This window comes from Struthio camelus, chromosome 2, assembly GCF_040807025.1.
Source record: "Struthio camelus isolate bStrCam1 chromosome 2, bStrCam1.hap1, whole genome shotgun sequence".
Taxonomy (NCBI): domain Eukaryota; kingdom Metazoa; phylum Chordata; class Aves; order Struthioniformes; family Struthionidae; genus Struthio; species Struthio camelus.
The window spans coordinates 55,022,129-55,036,741 of NC_090943.1; the positions used below are offsets into that span (position 1 = coordinate 55,022,129).

The 14,613-nt window shown below is 44.9% G+C and overlaps 1 protein-coding gene across 11 annotated transcripts in view; it reads right to left on the bottom strand.

Moving 5' to 3' along the window:
• PDE1C (phosphodiesterase 1C) overlaps window positions 1–14,613 on the bottom strand; it is a 411,928-nt gene that overhangs the window by 237,777 nt on the left and 159,538 nt on the right. For 2 of the 11 annotated variants that reach the window (XM_009679702.2, XM_009679704.2), the window contains exon 1: window positions 11,945–12,113. The exons of 8 other annotated variants lie outside the window; for them this stretch is intronic. In XM_009679702.2, the coding sequence (XP_009677997.2) occupies window positions 11,945–12,045 (101 nt within the window). In that variant the 5' untranslated portion in view covers window positions 12,046–12,113. Of the gene's footprint in view, window positions 1–11,944; window positions 12,114–12,562; window positions 12,905–14,613 lie in introns of those variants that run through there. One more of the 11 variants, XM_068935842.1, reaches the window with a different exon arrangement.

Consider the following 14,613-nt stretch of genomic DNA (forward strand, 5'->3'; position numbering starts at 1 on the left):
GTGGTATCCTGTTCATTTTCCTAAGAAAAGTGCTTTTGAAAACAAGTCATATCAACAAGAATGTAAAAGGGAATAGTCCCTCCTTTTGGAGTAAGGCAAAGAAGAATTTTGCAGAGCACATATAGTAGCAATATTTATGTATAATGTATATGCAGGCACATCACACTATTTAGCTGGAATCTCATTCCTCCAGCACGAAAAAGCTGTCAGAGACCCTCAAAGAAACAGACGCGTACAGATTAAAACTTTATTTTCATCAGTGGTACTATGTAAAATGAATATATTCAGCTTCTACAGGAGCCAAACAGGCAGCTGTCCAGTTTGCTTCATGCAGGGTGGTTCTGCGATTAGTTACAGCATGCACAACGATGGGGAGGGGGGAATCATTGTTCAGACCCTGGATTAAATATCAAGACAGGAAACATGGGCTGGAATTACATCAGACCAGACCAGCCACGTGCATGAAGTCACTAAACAAATCTGCATCTTGCCCTAAGCTCTAGTAAATCTATCAGACTGTTGCTTGTTATTGTTTCCCCCCCCGTCTATCCTTCCTCCCCCCAAACACAACCCACCCCCTCTGTCTGCTACTAGACAGCTGGTGTGACGCAGAATTTTAAATCTCATGTTTTTGTGCCAGGCCCTCTCCTGACTCCGGGTTACAGACTGAAACACTCAGATTACTGTTTAACAAGCCTAAACGTGGGGTGAAAAAATTGCTGCACAAAGATGCAGTGTTCCCTTTCCAAAATAAGGTTCACTTCCCCATCCCCACTCCCCGCGTCCCAGCCACCCCCTCCTTCAGCACACTAATAGCTTTTAAAATATGATTCAAGGTTTTAAGTGACATTACTCTGTGCCATGAGAAAAGGACTGCTATTGTCCCGACAGTGCCTTCTCATTAACAGACCAAAAATTAAATGTCATTCTTAGGAAAAGGCAACACTTAAACGTCTCGTGAACAGACGATGCTCTTATTCCACGCTTTCCCACCACTCTGTGTTTTTCCAGGAACAGTGACATTATACAGGGAAGCAGTCTGAACAGTGATGTGCCTTTGAGATAGTCAGCTGAAGCCTGTTTACAGAGGAAAAGCAGTTTCATGGAGGGTCCCCTAGTGCTGAACCTCCGTGCTTCTGACCTGAGCAACTGCCCGATCTGGTGGGGCTCAGCACTCCCAGCAGACTGCCTCCAACACTATTGCCAATATTTAAATATGACTGTAGTGGTATTTTCTGTAGATGGATGCCCACCTTTCCATCCTCTCCACCCCCAGGCATGAACGACATCGCCCGATAACACACAAATGACTACTGAATTAGGCATGATGGCAAAGTTAAGGAAGAGAGACAGGACAAGAGTGAGAGAGGCTGCAACTCCCCTCTGCCAGGGTCTGCAGCTCAGAAAAGCTGTCCCATGCCCTGCGTGCCTCAAGTGAGGAACAGCTCGCCACACAAGGGGGAAATTTGGGGAGAGGGAAATGGGATGGGCAGGTGGATGGATCCAATGAGTCTTTGAGCGTACATACTGAGAATGGAGGAGGCTGTGAGAGATTTCTGTTATTTAGGCCCTGCTCCATGCTGTCACCAACTGTCTCATAAGCATTTAGATGATGCAGCAACGCGGGGGGGGGGGTGGGGGGGAGTCTTCAGAAGACTCAGATAGAAAGATGTATTTAAATAAGCAAACCCTGCTGTCCTTTCCACATGCCAGGTGCCACAGTTGTGAGAGCTACTCTAGTTCTCCAGGTTTGGCTGCTTTAAGGGAGGAGTCAAGTTCCCTGCCCTCTGGCTGAGAAGAGGAGCAGAGCTGCCTCCGTAAGGTGAAGGAAATTCAAAATACAATTTGATGTTTCCTAGATTTTGAGGCTAGGTGGGACTATTATGATAATTTACTCTGAATTATTCAGCAAATTTGCATAACTCAGGAATTTCATTCTTCTCCATTTACAAGAAGATATCTTCACTGCAGTCAAGCTAATCAGAAGCAGGTCTTACAGAGATCACTGAGCGTTTATAAGAAAGCGTTTCACTGCAAAGCACTTTAAAGGCATACTCTGTAAAACATGAATGACTTCATCTACTCACCAAGTCATACTGCATCCAAATCTGTAGGCTTCCTGCACCTGAACACTGATGCAAATAGGGAAAAGCAAGATGAATCCCCAGATTTAGCTAATGGGAACAATGGGAGAATTTTGATCGATGTTACAAGAACATGACCAAGATACCAAAGAAAGTTCTCCCCATCCTCTAAAAAACAATGCAAAGGATCCTGAAGATGGGACCCTCATTCATGTAAACAAAGACATGCTCAGAAGCTGACAAAGAAATAGTGTTTTGTATTACCAGCAGTATTCTTGCAACACGGAGGCTGTCCTTCAAGGTCTCCCTTCAGAATGTTAGTGAGGCCAAAATACTGTGCCACAGACTGAGCACAATTTTCAAATGCCCTCAAAGGCAGCCTTGTCCCCATGGCTTTCAGCAAAACTCAAACTCCTAAATAACTTGTGTATATATTATGCTATGAGCTATTTTAATCAGTGAGTAAATTAAACTAACAAATGCTTATATGTAGGGATCTGGAAGAAAACTCACAGGATTATCTCCATTCTTCCCCCCTAATTTTCTTTTTAAGCTATCTCTAGTTGTCCTCTCCACCCTCTTCATGAGTCAGTATACTCTTGTATATGATTTCTCCCCACCCAGCCTCAACCCCCACAGCTTCCTCTTCTTTCACTTTTCAACCTAGTCTGAAAAAAAGAGAGTTTTCCAGTCTGACTGTAGCTGTGCCTTCTGCATCAATATGTGTATAGGAGCATACTTAAAATGTGCATTCAGCCTCTTTGCTTAGAAGAAACCAGTAACTGCTTATTGCTTGCGAATCCCAGAAAACCAGCTGCTCCACAGGAGGCAGGGGAGGAAGTGTGATCTGAGCATCGTTTACAGCAACCATCTGAACTGTTCAGCCTTGCGAGGGAGTTTATGCTCTACTTCTGCTCCTTTGCCCTTGGATGCTCACCGCGGCTTGTGCCGTGAGCTCTGCAGGGACTCCCTGCATGCCACAGCTGTAGCTAAAGGCCTCTGTGCAATCTTAGCTGTTAAAATGGCACAGATCTTATGCTTAATTTGTGCTAATCTTGGTGTTGAAATGAGATTTGCGCCAAGCTGGGATTCGTGTTACAGATGGGTATTGTGCAACTTTCTGACTTGGCTAGGAGTTTTGTGCATGAATAGTATCTGTCCCCAGGAGTGTAAGATATCATTCCTGAAGTGATGACACAGACCTACTAATAGCCATTCCAAGTGCCACATCATTAATAACAAAATGACTCCACAGCTTGACAGATACATAAGGAAAACACGGAACATACCATACATGTCTTTATGCACCTTAATAAATAAAGTCTCTCCTGCATCCGTCTCCAGGAACAATTACAATAATCCTTTCCAGCTGCACACCTGAGCTCACATGGGCTTCTCCATCCAACAGGACCAATTACTAGGCATGCAGGTCCTCCCAAAGAAGATGGGGCAATCTAGTGTGACATGAATTGGGCTCCTTGGCATAGGCACAGCATCTCAAACTTCCTCTCGATAGTCAGGTAGAGCTCAGGCTCTCTGGGAGCTCTGCACCAGCCCTCATGGCCAGTAAAATTCTAAGATCTCCAACTTGGACACTACTGATTTCTGAGAAATCCTGATTCCGCTTAAATCAGTCAGCTGAGTTTTACTACCAGTTTCATCAGAGTCTGAGTTGCTACCTTAATCTATTCTCAAATTTTCATTTTGTTAGTTTTCTTTTTTAATTACATCTTCACAATGAATCTACATTTCAAATATCCAAGAAAACTGCAAACCGATTTTGGTTGAGGCCTGGAGCAGTACTGATCCTGCCGGAGGAAAGACTATTGCTCAGCTATAATTTGGAGTTAAGCACAAAGTTGGGCTTAACACTGTTGGAGAAAATTTTGCACTGTCAGGGAGTAAACAACTTTCTCAAGCCATCAATTACTTTGAAAACATAACTTTTCAAAGAAAATAAAAACAAATGCTCCAAAGACCATGAACTGGATTCTAATTTCACCCATGCAAATGCATTGGTATCAATGAAGTCATTCTTCCTCCTATTTACAGCACAGTTCCTGAGATCAAAAACAGCCTTATGAATCCAAGCAAGCCCATCTAGAAAACCTCTGATTTACCCACATCCCTGGTGTTTTGAGAGCAATTCACATCTGTAAAGGTATGTTTCACAACTGCTATAGTGTTTTAATAGGCCAGCCCTAATATGTGAACCTCAGTCTTTCCTCATCTACCAGTGGAGATCAGAGTCAGAAGGTTTCTAATATGTTGTTGCAGGGAGTGAAGTGAGGTTTCAATGGAGCGAGACAAGGAAGAACGAAACGGGGATATCTCACATGCAATTCAGGAAGAAAAAGAAATACACTGAAAAAAAATCCTTTCAAGAGCTGAGTTGGGTTTAATATAGTGCTTGAATCCACCAAAAGCTGGCAGATTAGGAGATGAGCTGGCCTCACAGCCTTTAAAACACACACATACACAGGATTTTTCAGTGCTGTCTTCCATCAGTTTTTATTTCTTTTACGTATGGATTCCTATCCTACCAAGACATTTTTAAAAGAGAATTCCAGAAAGAGACTTACTTTCCCTTTGAGCCAAGGTTTAAATTCCTCTTCCCCAAAATAACTTTTTTCATATCTTTGTTTTCTATGCAGGGTTGCAAGCTTTATAGCAGTGATATTTGAAAGGCACTGAATTTAATATTACAAAGGGAGCCCCTTTCTTCTACTACAGGACCATGGTCGTCTTTTTATAACTGCTGAAATAAATAATTGCTTTTTAGGCTGTAGGTATGATTCATTTGTACTACTTGCAGAAGAATAAAAGCTTTTTTTATGATTATGGTAAAAACTAGAGAGTGTATATTATTTCTTAGTCAACATTTTAGTATTAAACACGAAGTCTCTCCTTTGTTACCTACAGGACTCATTTATTGATTTAAGATTCAAATAAAAGTCACTGGATGGAACAAACCAAATAAAGGACTGAGGCAAAATTCATCACAGTTTACTGAATTACTACACCTCCAGACACCTTACTTTTTAATTAACTTCTTCTAAAATTGCTGTGCTCCTATTTATTAAAATATATTTCCTACTCCGTCCATTTTTGAGTCATGAGATTAGCAGTTGGCAGCATCTCCCCTGTTCCCATTGCTCCTTCAGAAACTATATTGCTGACTGTATGAAGTAAGCTGTTATGGGTTAGTTAAACAGTCAAATTCAGCCCTTCACATTACAGGGAGAAATATATTATAGATCAGCCAGACCCTGACAAACCTTAAAGCTAGTTCAGTTGCTCGTACTCACAGAGCAGCTCACCCAGACTAGCAACGTACAGGTTCATGCTGGAACGCTGCCATCTCTAACACGTATGTAGCACCCATCTTCTAACCAGTAAGACCTTTGTATTCTTCTAGGAATCGTGACAGTCGAACATCACATATCCCTGCCTCCATCTTCTGTTCCCTCTATGTACCCAACTCCACCTTCAGTGGCGATTCGCGGTACATAAGAAAAACGAAACACAGAATAAGAGGCCTACGGACTGGTTTCCTGACATGGTTCTCAGACAAATAATCCCTGTCTACGCTCATTAGGGAAGCCAACCTAGAAACAGGGTAGCAACAGCTGTATTTAAATATGGTTGAAGCTAGCTCAGTTCTGCTTCCAGGGCGAACAGGGCTTTAGTTTAAACCTAGACTCTCAGGAGGTTCAGGAAGACTGAAACCAAGACCAAAGACAGCAGGAGTGCCTCTCTCACCTCCGGAAAGGAATTAGCATATTCATATTTTCCACTTGAAAACTGACTAATTTACACATTTTCTAACAAAGTGGTGCTTTCTGAGGGGCTTTTTTAACCTCTACTATCTGCTGCCAGCTAAAATATTTGGGGACAAAGCCCACTGTGTAGAGAACGCTTCTGGATTAAAGGGAGCTCTCTGTTTTCCTGTTTACGATGGCTACATAAGTGAAAGTGAAGCAGATAGGATACTGTCACTGGGAGAACCAGCTGTTCTCCATGTGACATTTTTCAAATGAGAAAACCTAAAAATACTGTAGAGCACACACAGATAAGACAGGGAAACAGATAAGTGAGCGGTGGCACTTTAATACTTGCTAAATTGTCTTCAGTCACTAAGGCTCCATGTTTTCCCATTGAAATCAGTTGCTGCTTCACCATTTATTTCAAGCAGAATAAAATTGGATTTTACATAAACATTTGCATTTGGACCTCTTCAGTGTTGGTAGGATTCACAGTGCTTTGCAGAGGAAGTTGAGCAAATACCCTAGGTGCTGAAATACCGTTCCTGACTCTTCAGCGAAGCTATGAGGTTTTCGAAGACATTGATTTGCAGTGTTTCTATTTCCTTTCCCCTTAAGACTTCTTAGGCCGACTCTGCATTGACAGGTTTGAGCAGGAGGGTCTGAAAAATGAGGTCAAAGTCACGTATCCCATTTGAATCATAGTTCAGAGATGGCTGCTATTTGTAGTTTCATCTTTGGCAGCAGGAGGAAGTGTTACACTGAGAATGCAGGGATTTATGATGAATTTAGCAATTTAACATTATAATCCAGCTACTGGGAAGAAGGTTAAAGTCCATTTTCTCTCCTGTCCTTTTGCAATGCTTAAAGCATTGCAGGGGCATCAGCAGATGCTAGTGATGTTGGTAATGCTGTGTTAGCTAGAAATCAAGTATTTTTCTGCACAAAAACAACTAAGAAAATCAGACAGAAAATAACTAACTCCATGGTGGGTCTTCAGCTGCCCTAAACTAGCACAGCTCCGTTGAAACCAGTGGAGCCCTTAAAAGCCATCAGAAACCCAACCCTTAATCCTAGTGTTGAGAAGGATTTCAGTGTTTTTACTATGTTTGAGAAATCAGGAGGTAACTGAAGCCACTTCACGGAGTTTCAAGAGACCTAATTAACAGATGGGACAGTCCTTCAGTGAGTAGTCTGAGTGTTAAAACTGAATATTCCAACACAGCCAGCACTGCTCATACTTCCCTAGAGAAACTGCCAGATTAAAAAGCAATCATGCAATCATGCTTCAAAATCTGGGCTCCGAGCTCTGCCCCTGCCAGTGCTCTTTAATGGGTCCAGTCTAATCTCAACTGATATGTTTTGTAGGGCAGAAAGCCCTGTGTTTAATAGGGTAAGTTATTAGCTGTACTAAGAGGGTGCAGAATGAATTCCTAAGTAATTTGTGTGTATACAGAGTTCAAGCCCACAGCTGAATTGGTTGCCCAGAGAGATTGTTTGGTTGCCAGAGAGGTTGTGGAGTCTCCACCCTCGGAGATGCTCAAAACCTGCCTGGACACAGTCCTAGGCAGTCTGCTCTAGGTGACTCTGCTTGAGCAAAGGGGAGGGATGAGATGACCTCTAAAGATCCTTTCCCACCACAACTATTCCGTGACTCTGTGAATAAGGCAAGTTTGAATAAAAGACAGCCTTCTGGGCAGTATCCATAGAGTAAGGAAGACAGACTGGGGCCCTTGCTTAAGAGCAACAGACTTGAATTCCTGTTCTGTCAGATGTAGGTATTGAACGCCATAAACAAACGATGAACGCGTCCTTAGGAAACACAGTTTCTTGCAGTCAGCTTGTCAGCCTTCACGGGCAAACACTGCTTGGGAATAACAGGCAACCGCTCAAAGGCAAGCCCTACAGGAGGAAACAAATGGACATCCCCGTGCCCAAGCAGCAGCCAAGAAACTGAAGAGATCTCCTCCTCAATTAAAAACATGCTCAGCAGAAGGAGTGCATGTACACACCAGCTGTGTGCAGAGGCAGTTGGCAGCCCGTCAGCAGCCAAGGACTGCGCGCGTGTTTGTGTGCCTGTGTGTGTGCCTGCGTGTGTGGGAGTAGAGGGAGGTTGAAAGGAGGAAGGGAGGGCAGAGGGTGGTGGAGAAATACCACGTACACCCAGGGGCTCTCCTGGGAGGCAGGCAGCCCTCAGTCAACCGAGAGAGGTAGCCCGTAGGCAAGGCATATTTGGTGCTTTCTGTTAATGTTTGAGCAGAGAAGCATTCGGGCTGATGCAGAAGAGCACATGCAGGAGTCAGAAGTCCCTGCGGGCTGCCTTGTTCACAGCAACAGTGAGTCTCAACGCAGACCTCTGCCTAGGACCTAAGGTCTTTTAGGACTTAACACCACCTGGGCTTTATAGCTTGCACATTTTCCACTTTCCTCCACAACGTTTCTGCCCATTCCCCCATATTTTGCCCTCTGCTTTCTCATGCTTTGTGGGCTAGGGAGTATAGAGGTATTACTACAGGAACGACTAAAGGGAGAGAATATCCTGCCATACCCTTTTGCATGTGGTTTTTCAGATGAGTGAATCCTCCATTCTTAGTGCCAGTATGTATGTGAGATACTCATGGAGAGATATAAAGCTGCTCCAGTCCGATTCATTTATGACGATGATGAAACTCAAAAATTGGTCCATTTCTGGGAGGGATCTGTTGCAGGGCGAATTTGCATTTATTCCCAGGGCAGACAGCACCCTGATGGCTGCGTGTCCAGTACACGACAGCAGTTCTCAGTGAGCTTCCGCAAGGAAAACTCTGGAGTAAATCCCTCACTGACATTCTGGCTCAACATACAAAGCAAGGGCAAGATTTTCAAGATTTTCCCCAGTGAGTTTCATACAGCTCTAACGGTACCTTTGCACAGGAAATAGCTTATTCAGAGACCTTTCCTGAGTGCTTATTAATAATAAAACACTAAAAGATTCTTTTCTGAACGGTGATTAAATCTAAATTAATATCTAATAGGTCATGTACAGAAGATGAAATTTATTTCATAGATCCCTGGTTTGAGATACCCAAATATTTTGCCACAGATGACTTATTGCCCAGTGAGGCAATTTACCATGCTCCCTTAAACCTGAAAAAACTTTGTGGGTCCATTGACTTGATTCTCTTACAAATTGCTGCACGGAATCATTAAGTCATGAGTATGTTTATGTCAAGTTAGAACGTTTCAGTAATGTTCAGTAATGTATGTGGTTTTTAGCTCATTCTTAAATAGTAAGAACAAAAGGAATCTATATATGACCTAAGGACCATTGCCTCATACCACTATGCTTACAAAGCAACCAGGCTGCTCTGACCAAGTTCCTGTGTTAGACAGGTACACAAGGAAAAGGAGAAGGAAATTCTTCCAATTTGCTCCAGAGGCAAACTGAGTATCTTGCATGGCTCTTGCAGCAACATATGACTCATGTTGCAACAGAGACGTCGGCCGCAGCCTCTCAAAAACCTGCCCTTTTCACGCCATCCAAAAGAGCTCTCTATTCCCTGAAATATACACCCCATTACCAAGTCTCCAAGGGCCAATCATCCTCTGGGACAGAACTGTACCAGGTGCACTCCAGAAAAGCCCTTGCCAGACTTGTTAAGGCAGAAAACATACTAAATTATGGGAGTCTATAAAAAGCTTCAGCTTAGCCTCCCTTCAGGAGTTTCAGCCCAAACTCCTTCCGGGTTTCCATTGCCTTCAAGCTAAGCAGGCTGAGATAGGGTGAAAACTAAAAGACCTCCTCCTTGCCCCCTGGAAAAGCTAGGTATTGTAAGAGGTGATGAAAAAGGATTCTGGTTTGTCCTCTGAGTCACTGTGAGTAAACACACCATCTAGTACTGGGGGGTGGGCAGAGGGGAAGGGGGAGAAGGTACCAGTGTCGCTGCAGGTGAAGTCCCACCAAGGAGATGTAAAACCCAACGCTAAGTGCCCGCAACTGTCTATATCATCACAGCCCTTCTCGTTTAAGAAGTGCTGCCAGGATCAAATTACTTACTGGATATCTACCTGCTGCCAGCCTGCAATTCCTGAGGCAGTTTCAGTCGGCAGCATGCTCCTTCTCACTCTCACTATCTATTTAACACCATCCTGGTCGCACTGTTGTGCCTTCTAATTCCTGTGTCATACGGCTGTTGGTGCCCCAGAGGTAGGGGAGAGGGATTCCTACAGACATCTTCTCAAGCACTATTTGATCTCTCCGGGATGAAGCGTCTTATTTAAAAGACATTTAAATGTCCATGCATATATACACATTCTTCTTACACATACAGACATGCATAAAACAGACAAGAAAAAACATGAAACATGATGCCAAATCTCAGTTTGTGACCAATTTGCATGTGTGCGCTTCAGTGAACTAAAAGCCTATATGTGACTGGAAATGGAAAATCTTCTACAGTCTTTAATTAGAGCAGACCACATTTCAGTTCTCCTCTTGTGATCAAGAATTCTACGGAAAATCAATCTTTTCTTCAGGCAAAGTAGCGTTGAAACTCTGAAGGAAAAAGTGTGCGTTTGTTACACACAATGCCAGCACAGAGGGCCGTACTGGAAAACAGCCTGAGGTTTGGTTACTGCGTATCTAGAGTAAGTCTGACAGCTTCTCCAAATTTCCAAAGGTAAAACAGACTGGAGTTTGACGTACAACGTGCAATCACTGCCTTGTACTAGCAACGGGAGAGATACTGAATTACAGTGCTCCTGAAGAGTTATCCATGAACTTCAGGTGTAACATGAATCGGCATGCTGCTATACTCCATATTAGCCAGAAATTCGAGGACTCCTAATACTACAGCATGGCACAGACTTGAAAATAAGAGCGTTTGTTTTGTGTAGCTGTTCTATTTGGAAGGCTTACAAGACAGCTGTCATCCAGTTTGATTAAGTCCCTTCACAAAACAGGCTTCCTGGAGTGACGCCTTGAAAGAAATACATATTCATGCATGCCTTTTGGACTCCTTGGAGTCCTGCAGAAGAATTGGATACGCTTGACAAAATACGCCATCGCCGCTCACACAAAATAACGCTCAAAGAGCGACTCAAGTTTAACTCGGACCCATTTGTGTTTAGTTTTTAGCTTACTCCTATGTTTTCTTGGTTCTGCTGTCTCCTAACCTCCCTGCTCTCTTCTCCCCCCCCCTCCCCTTGAGGGCTGAAATTTTAATAACTCTAACATGTGAGGCTGAAAGGAGAAAAAAAAAAAAAACGGAAACAGTTCTGAACACAGAGAGGCATGCAGCTTAGTATGGTAATGCTCCTCTTTGGCTTGCCCAAAAAGTGAGGGGCAAATGAACGCTCTGCAACCAATAATGGATCTTACTGCTTGTTGACAGTTTTTTTGCATACGGAGGCACTACAAAAGGCCCCAGGTATTGCCTCAAAATGAACTACACAACCTCTACAGTCTACAAACTTTTACTTTTCTGCAGCCCCCAGTCCTCCTTCGAGCACAGCTACTTTTTTCCTACTCAGGAGGCAGGCGTCTCATCCTTTCATGGCATGTCGGGCTTAAAATAGATGTATAAATTAATAAATACAATATGACCTGTGGAACGTGGATTTGCTGCCATTACAAGCCCTGTTAGAAATGTTTTGCAGTTGCGCTTTCTCTGCCTATTTTGTTCTTATTAACTGTATCAGTGCCAGAAATGGTGTATACTAAAAAGAAAAGGTCCCTTCCTTATGTTGCATCTAACAGCAAGATTATCAAAAATAGAGGCTCCAATTAAGTACAATTCAGGCTATAGCAAAACTTTTCCAATAGAGCAACTAATGTAATTAACATTGCGGTAACTGCTTATATCTTACAATGCCCCATTAATGACATTTCTATGCTCCCACCAGAAAGCATTAGCTCAGCGCATCAAGCAGCTTAATTTAAGGAAGCAAATGGATATTTTGCTAGAATTAAGTCACTGTATTTATGGAAAGCAGGTGTGGAAACTCCTGGGTGATTTTAAAGGTACCAGCAAGAAAGCAAAAATGAAGTCCTACAGTAACTGTGACAATGGGAGGAAATACGAGAAGGACATGGGGGGAGGAAAAAGTATTACTTACAAGCCTCGGAGACGAAGCCAGATTTTCTCTATTTGCTCGGGCTGCAGGTATTTGAGCGAGTTGCTCTCAAATTCTTCGATTTCCTTAGTGGGCGACTCCATAGCTGCAGGTTATCGCTCCGGTTAGCGCGGGCGCTCGCAGAGCAGGGCGGCTGCGCGCCCGCTCCGCCGCCGCCGCCAGCGCTGCCCGCCGCCGCCGCCGCCCCCCGCGCCCCCTCCCCGCGCGTGGGCGCGCAGGTGTGCGCGGCGGGCAGCGCTCCCCCGGCGGGGATTAGAGGCTTCAGCTCCAGATTGCAACCCGCCGCCGCCGCTGGGTGTTCCCCCCCCCCCTTTTTTTTTTTTTTTTTTTTTTTTGCAATAAGCCAAGGATGCAATCAGTAATACCGGCTGAAGGGTCTTTACGGAAGGAGGAGGGGAGGAAAATCCCTTGCTGACAACCGAGCTGCCGGCACGGGCGGCCGCCGGGCAGCGCGGGCTCTTGGCACCGGGTCCCCGCGCGTCGGCCGCGCCGCCTCCGCGCTGCTCCTCTCCTGCGCTCCCCTTCGGCCCTCTCTTTCTCGTGCTTCTCCCCCCCCCGCCCCAACCCGCTCCCCCGGCCCTGGCGTTTTCTTGCACTTACCAGCAGCACCGCTGACAGGCTCGAAACCTGACAACTGAGGGGAAAGTCGTCTGTCAGCATAGCCCGGGCACCGCGTCTCCCTGCCGCTGCCTCCCTCTCCCTCTCCCGCCGCCCCGGCACAGGCGCACGCGGAGCCGGCAGGCTATTGGGGAAGGGCTGCCTCTGGTGAAACACCCAACCCAGGCAAACCCGACCCCAAACAGACCGACAAAAAAGGGGATGGGGGGGGGGCAGCGCGGGGAGGCAAATTAAAGAAAGTGAGCGGCTCGCTCCTGGAAAGCGGCTCTCCGCTTCGGTGCGGGCATCCCGCTCGCGGGAGAGCGCGGCGCCCGGCTGTGCACGCCAACTTGGGCGCAGCTCGCTTTAAAATAAATGCATCAGTGAAGGGCTGTTGCCTAAAGCCCTGCGAAACAAGGCGGGGAAGTCCTTACGCTGAAGGGAGAGCGAGCCCAGCGCGCTGCTAGTAACGGGTATGACAGCGCCTTTCAACAAGAACCCCAAACAGCGCGTCGAAAAGACAACACGTTGTTGCTAATCCACGAGGCTTGAAACAGGAGCTGCGGAGCAAACTGAAGGGGTTTACAGCCAGCAGGTTAAAAGCCCGGGACTGCGATAGGACACCTGCCTTCAGGTGGCCTGAGATGCCCCGGCCTGACCCCAGGCAGCCTAGGGACCGCGGTAGGGAGCATTGCTCCTGCAGGCCGCGGCCAGAGGTTTCCTTGCCTGCCCTGACCCCATCAATCAGGTCTCAAAACTCTGCCCTCACTCTTTAGTTCAGGTTATTGATTTGGTTTTTTCAGCTAAAGGCCCTAGAGCGGAGGGAAAATAACCGTTGACGTTTTGTCCTGGCCTTATAACGCGTTTTGTCACGTATTGCAAAAGTTGCCTTGTGCCCTCTTGAGAAACTGAGCCTGCAACGGCAGGTCGCCGTCCCGGAGAAAACAACAGGCTCTCGTGAAAACATGCCGGCTGATGAGGACTTTTAGTTACAGCTGTACAAGTCCACACACCGACACTCTGAGTAGCTTGTAGAAATGTGAAGATTACATTAATTCGCCTCATCCAGGAAGCTTCTGTTCAGAGGACTTAAACCAGCTCATAGTCATGTAACTCGTTGCACTGACTACTTCAAAACCCAGACAGGTAAAGCAACAACAAACTGTCTGCACAGAGGTTCTCCTATGGCATAGGAAAAAAAAAAAAAGGCAGATTCATGTATCTGTACAAAATCGGTGGGGTTTCTGCTTTGAGATCAGTTGCGTGTAACAGGGTGTATAACTGGGCTCGGGGTCTGAAGCTGTGTGGCTGATTTTGTGCAACAATTTACTGATTCATTATCTTGCTTCTGCATATTCAAGAGTGCTTTTCATATTCAGGAAAACAGAAGCCTTGCATCCATTAATGTAAAAGGAAGATTTTGCCAGTTTGAGAAAAAAAAGGTTTTGAGATAAACCCACAAATTTTTAAACTTTTCTTTGAAAGTAGAAAAAAATATCAGGGTTCATTTTAATTCTAGTAAAATTAGGCATGCACATGCACTCACACGGCTCCATATCAGGTTCTGTCATATTGAAAGAGAGAGAACAGCCTGTCCTGAATTAAAGTTTACATTATTAGAGTTTTAGCAACTTTGCAGTGTTTGTGTGGTCTTATCAGTAAGATGACCCAGTCTTATTGACTCATCAGTAAGACCCAAGAGCTCTGCCACATGTTCGATAGGTGACAAGTAATCATTTCCTTACCCCGTATCTCAATGTCTCCATCTGAGAAATAGCACAATGTTACCAACCACATATGGAAAGGACAGTGCGCCCTGCTGATGACAAGCACGCTCTAAGAGCAGTGCATTGGCACTTCATTAGTCCTGTACTATCTTGCCAGTAAGCATGCTAAATACATTTGATATTGGACCCACTTTGGACCTGATCTTCCAAGTGCAATACATCCCATTCAAGGAAACCATTTTTAGCTTTTAGTACCCTAATCAACACATTGATGCTGAGATTTCTATACACCTGTTTGCTATATGCCTGTTTCAATTCTACTGCCAG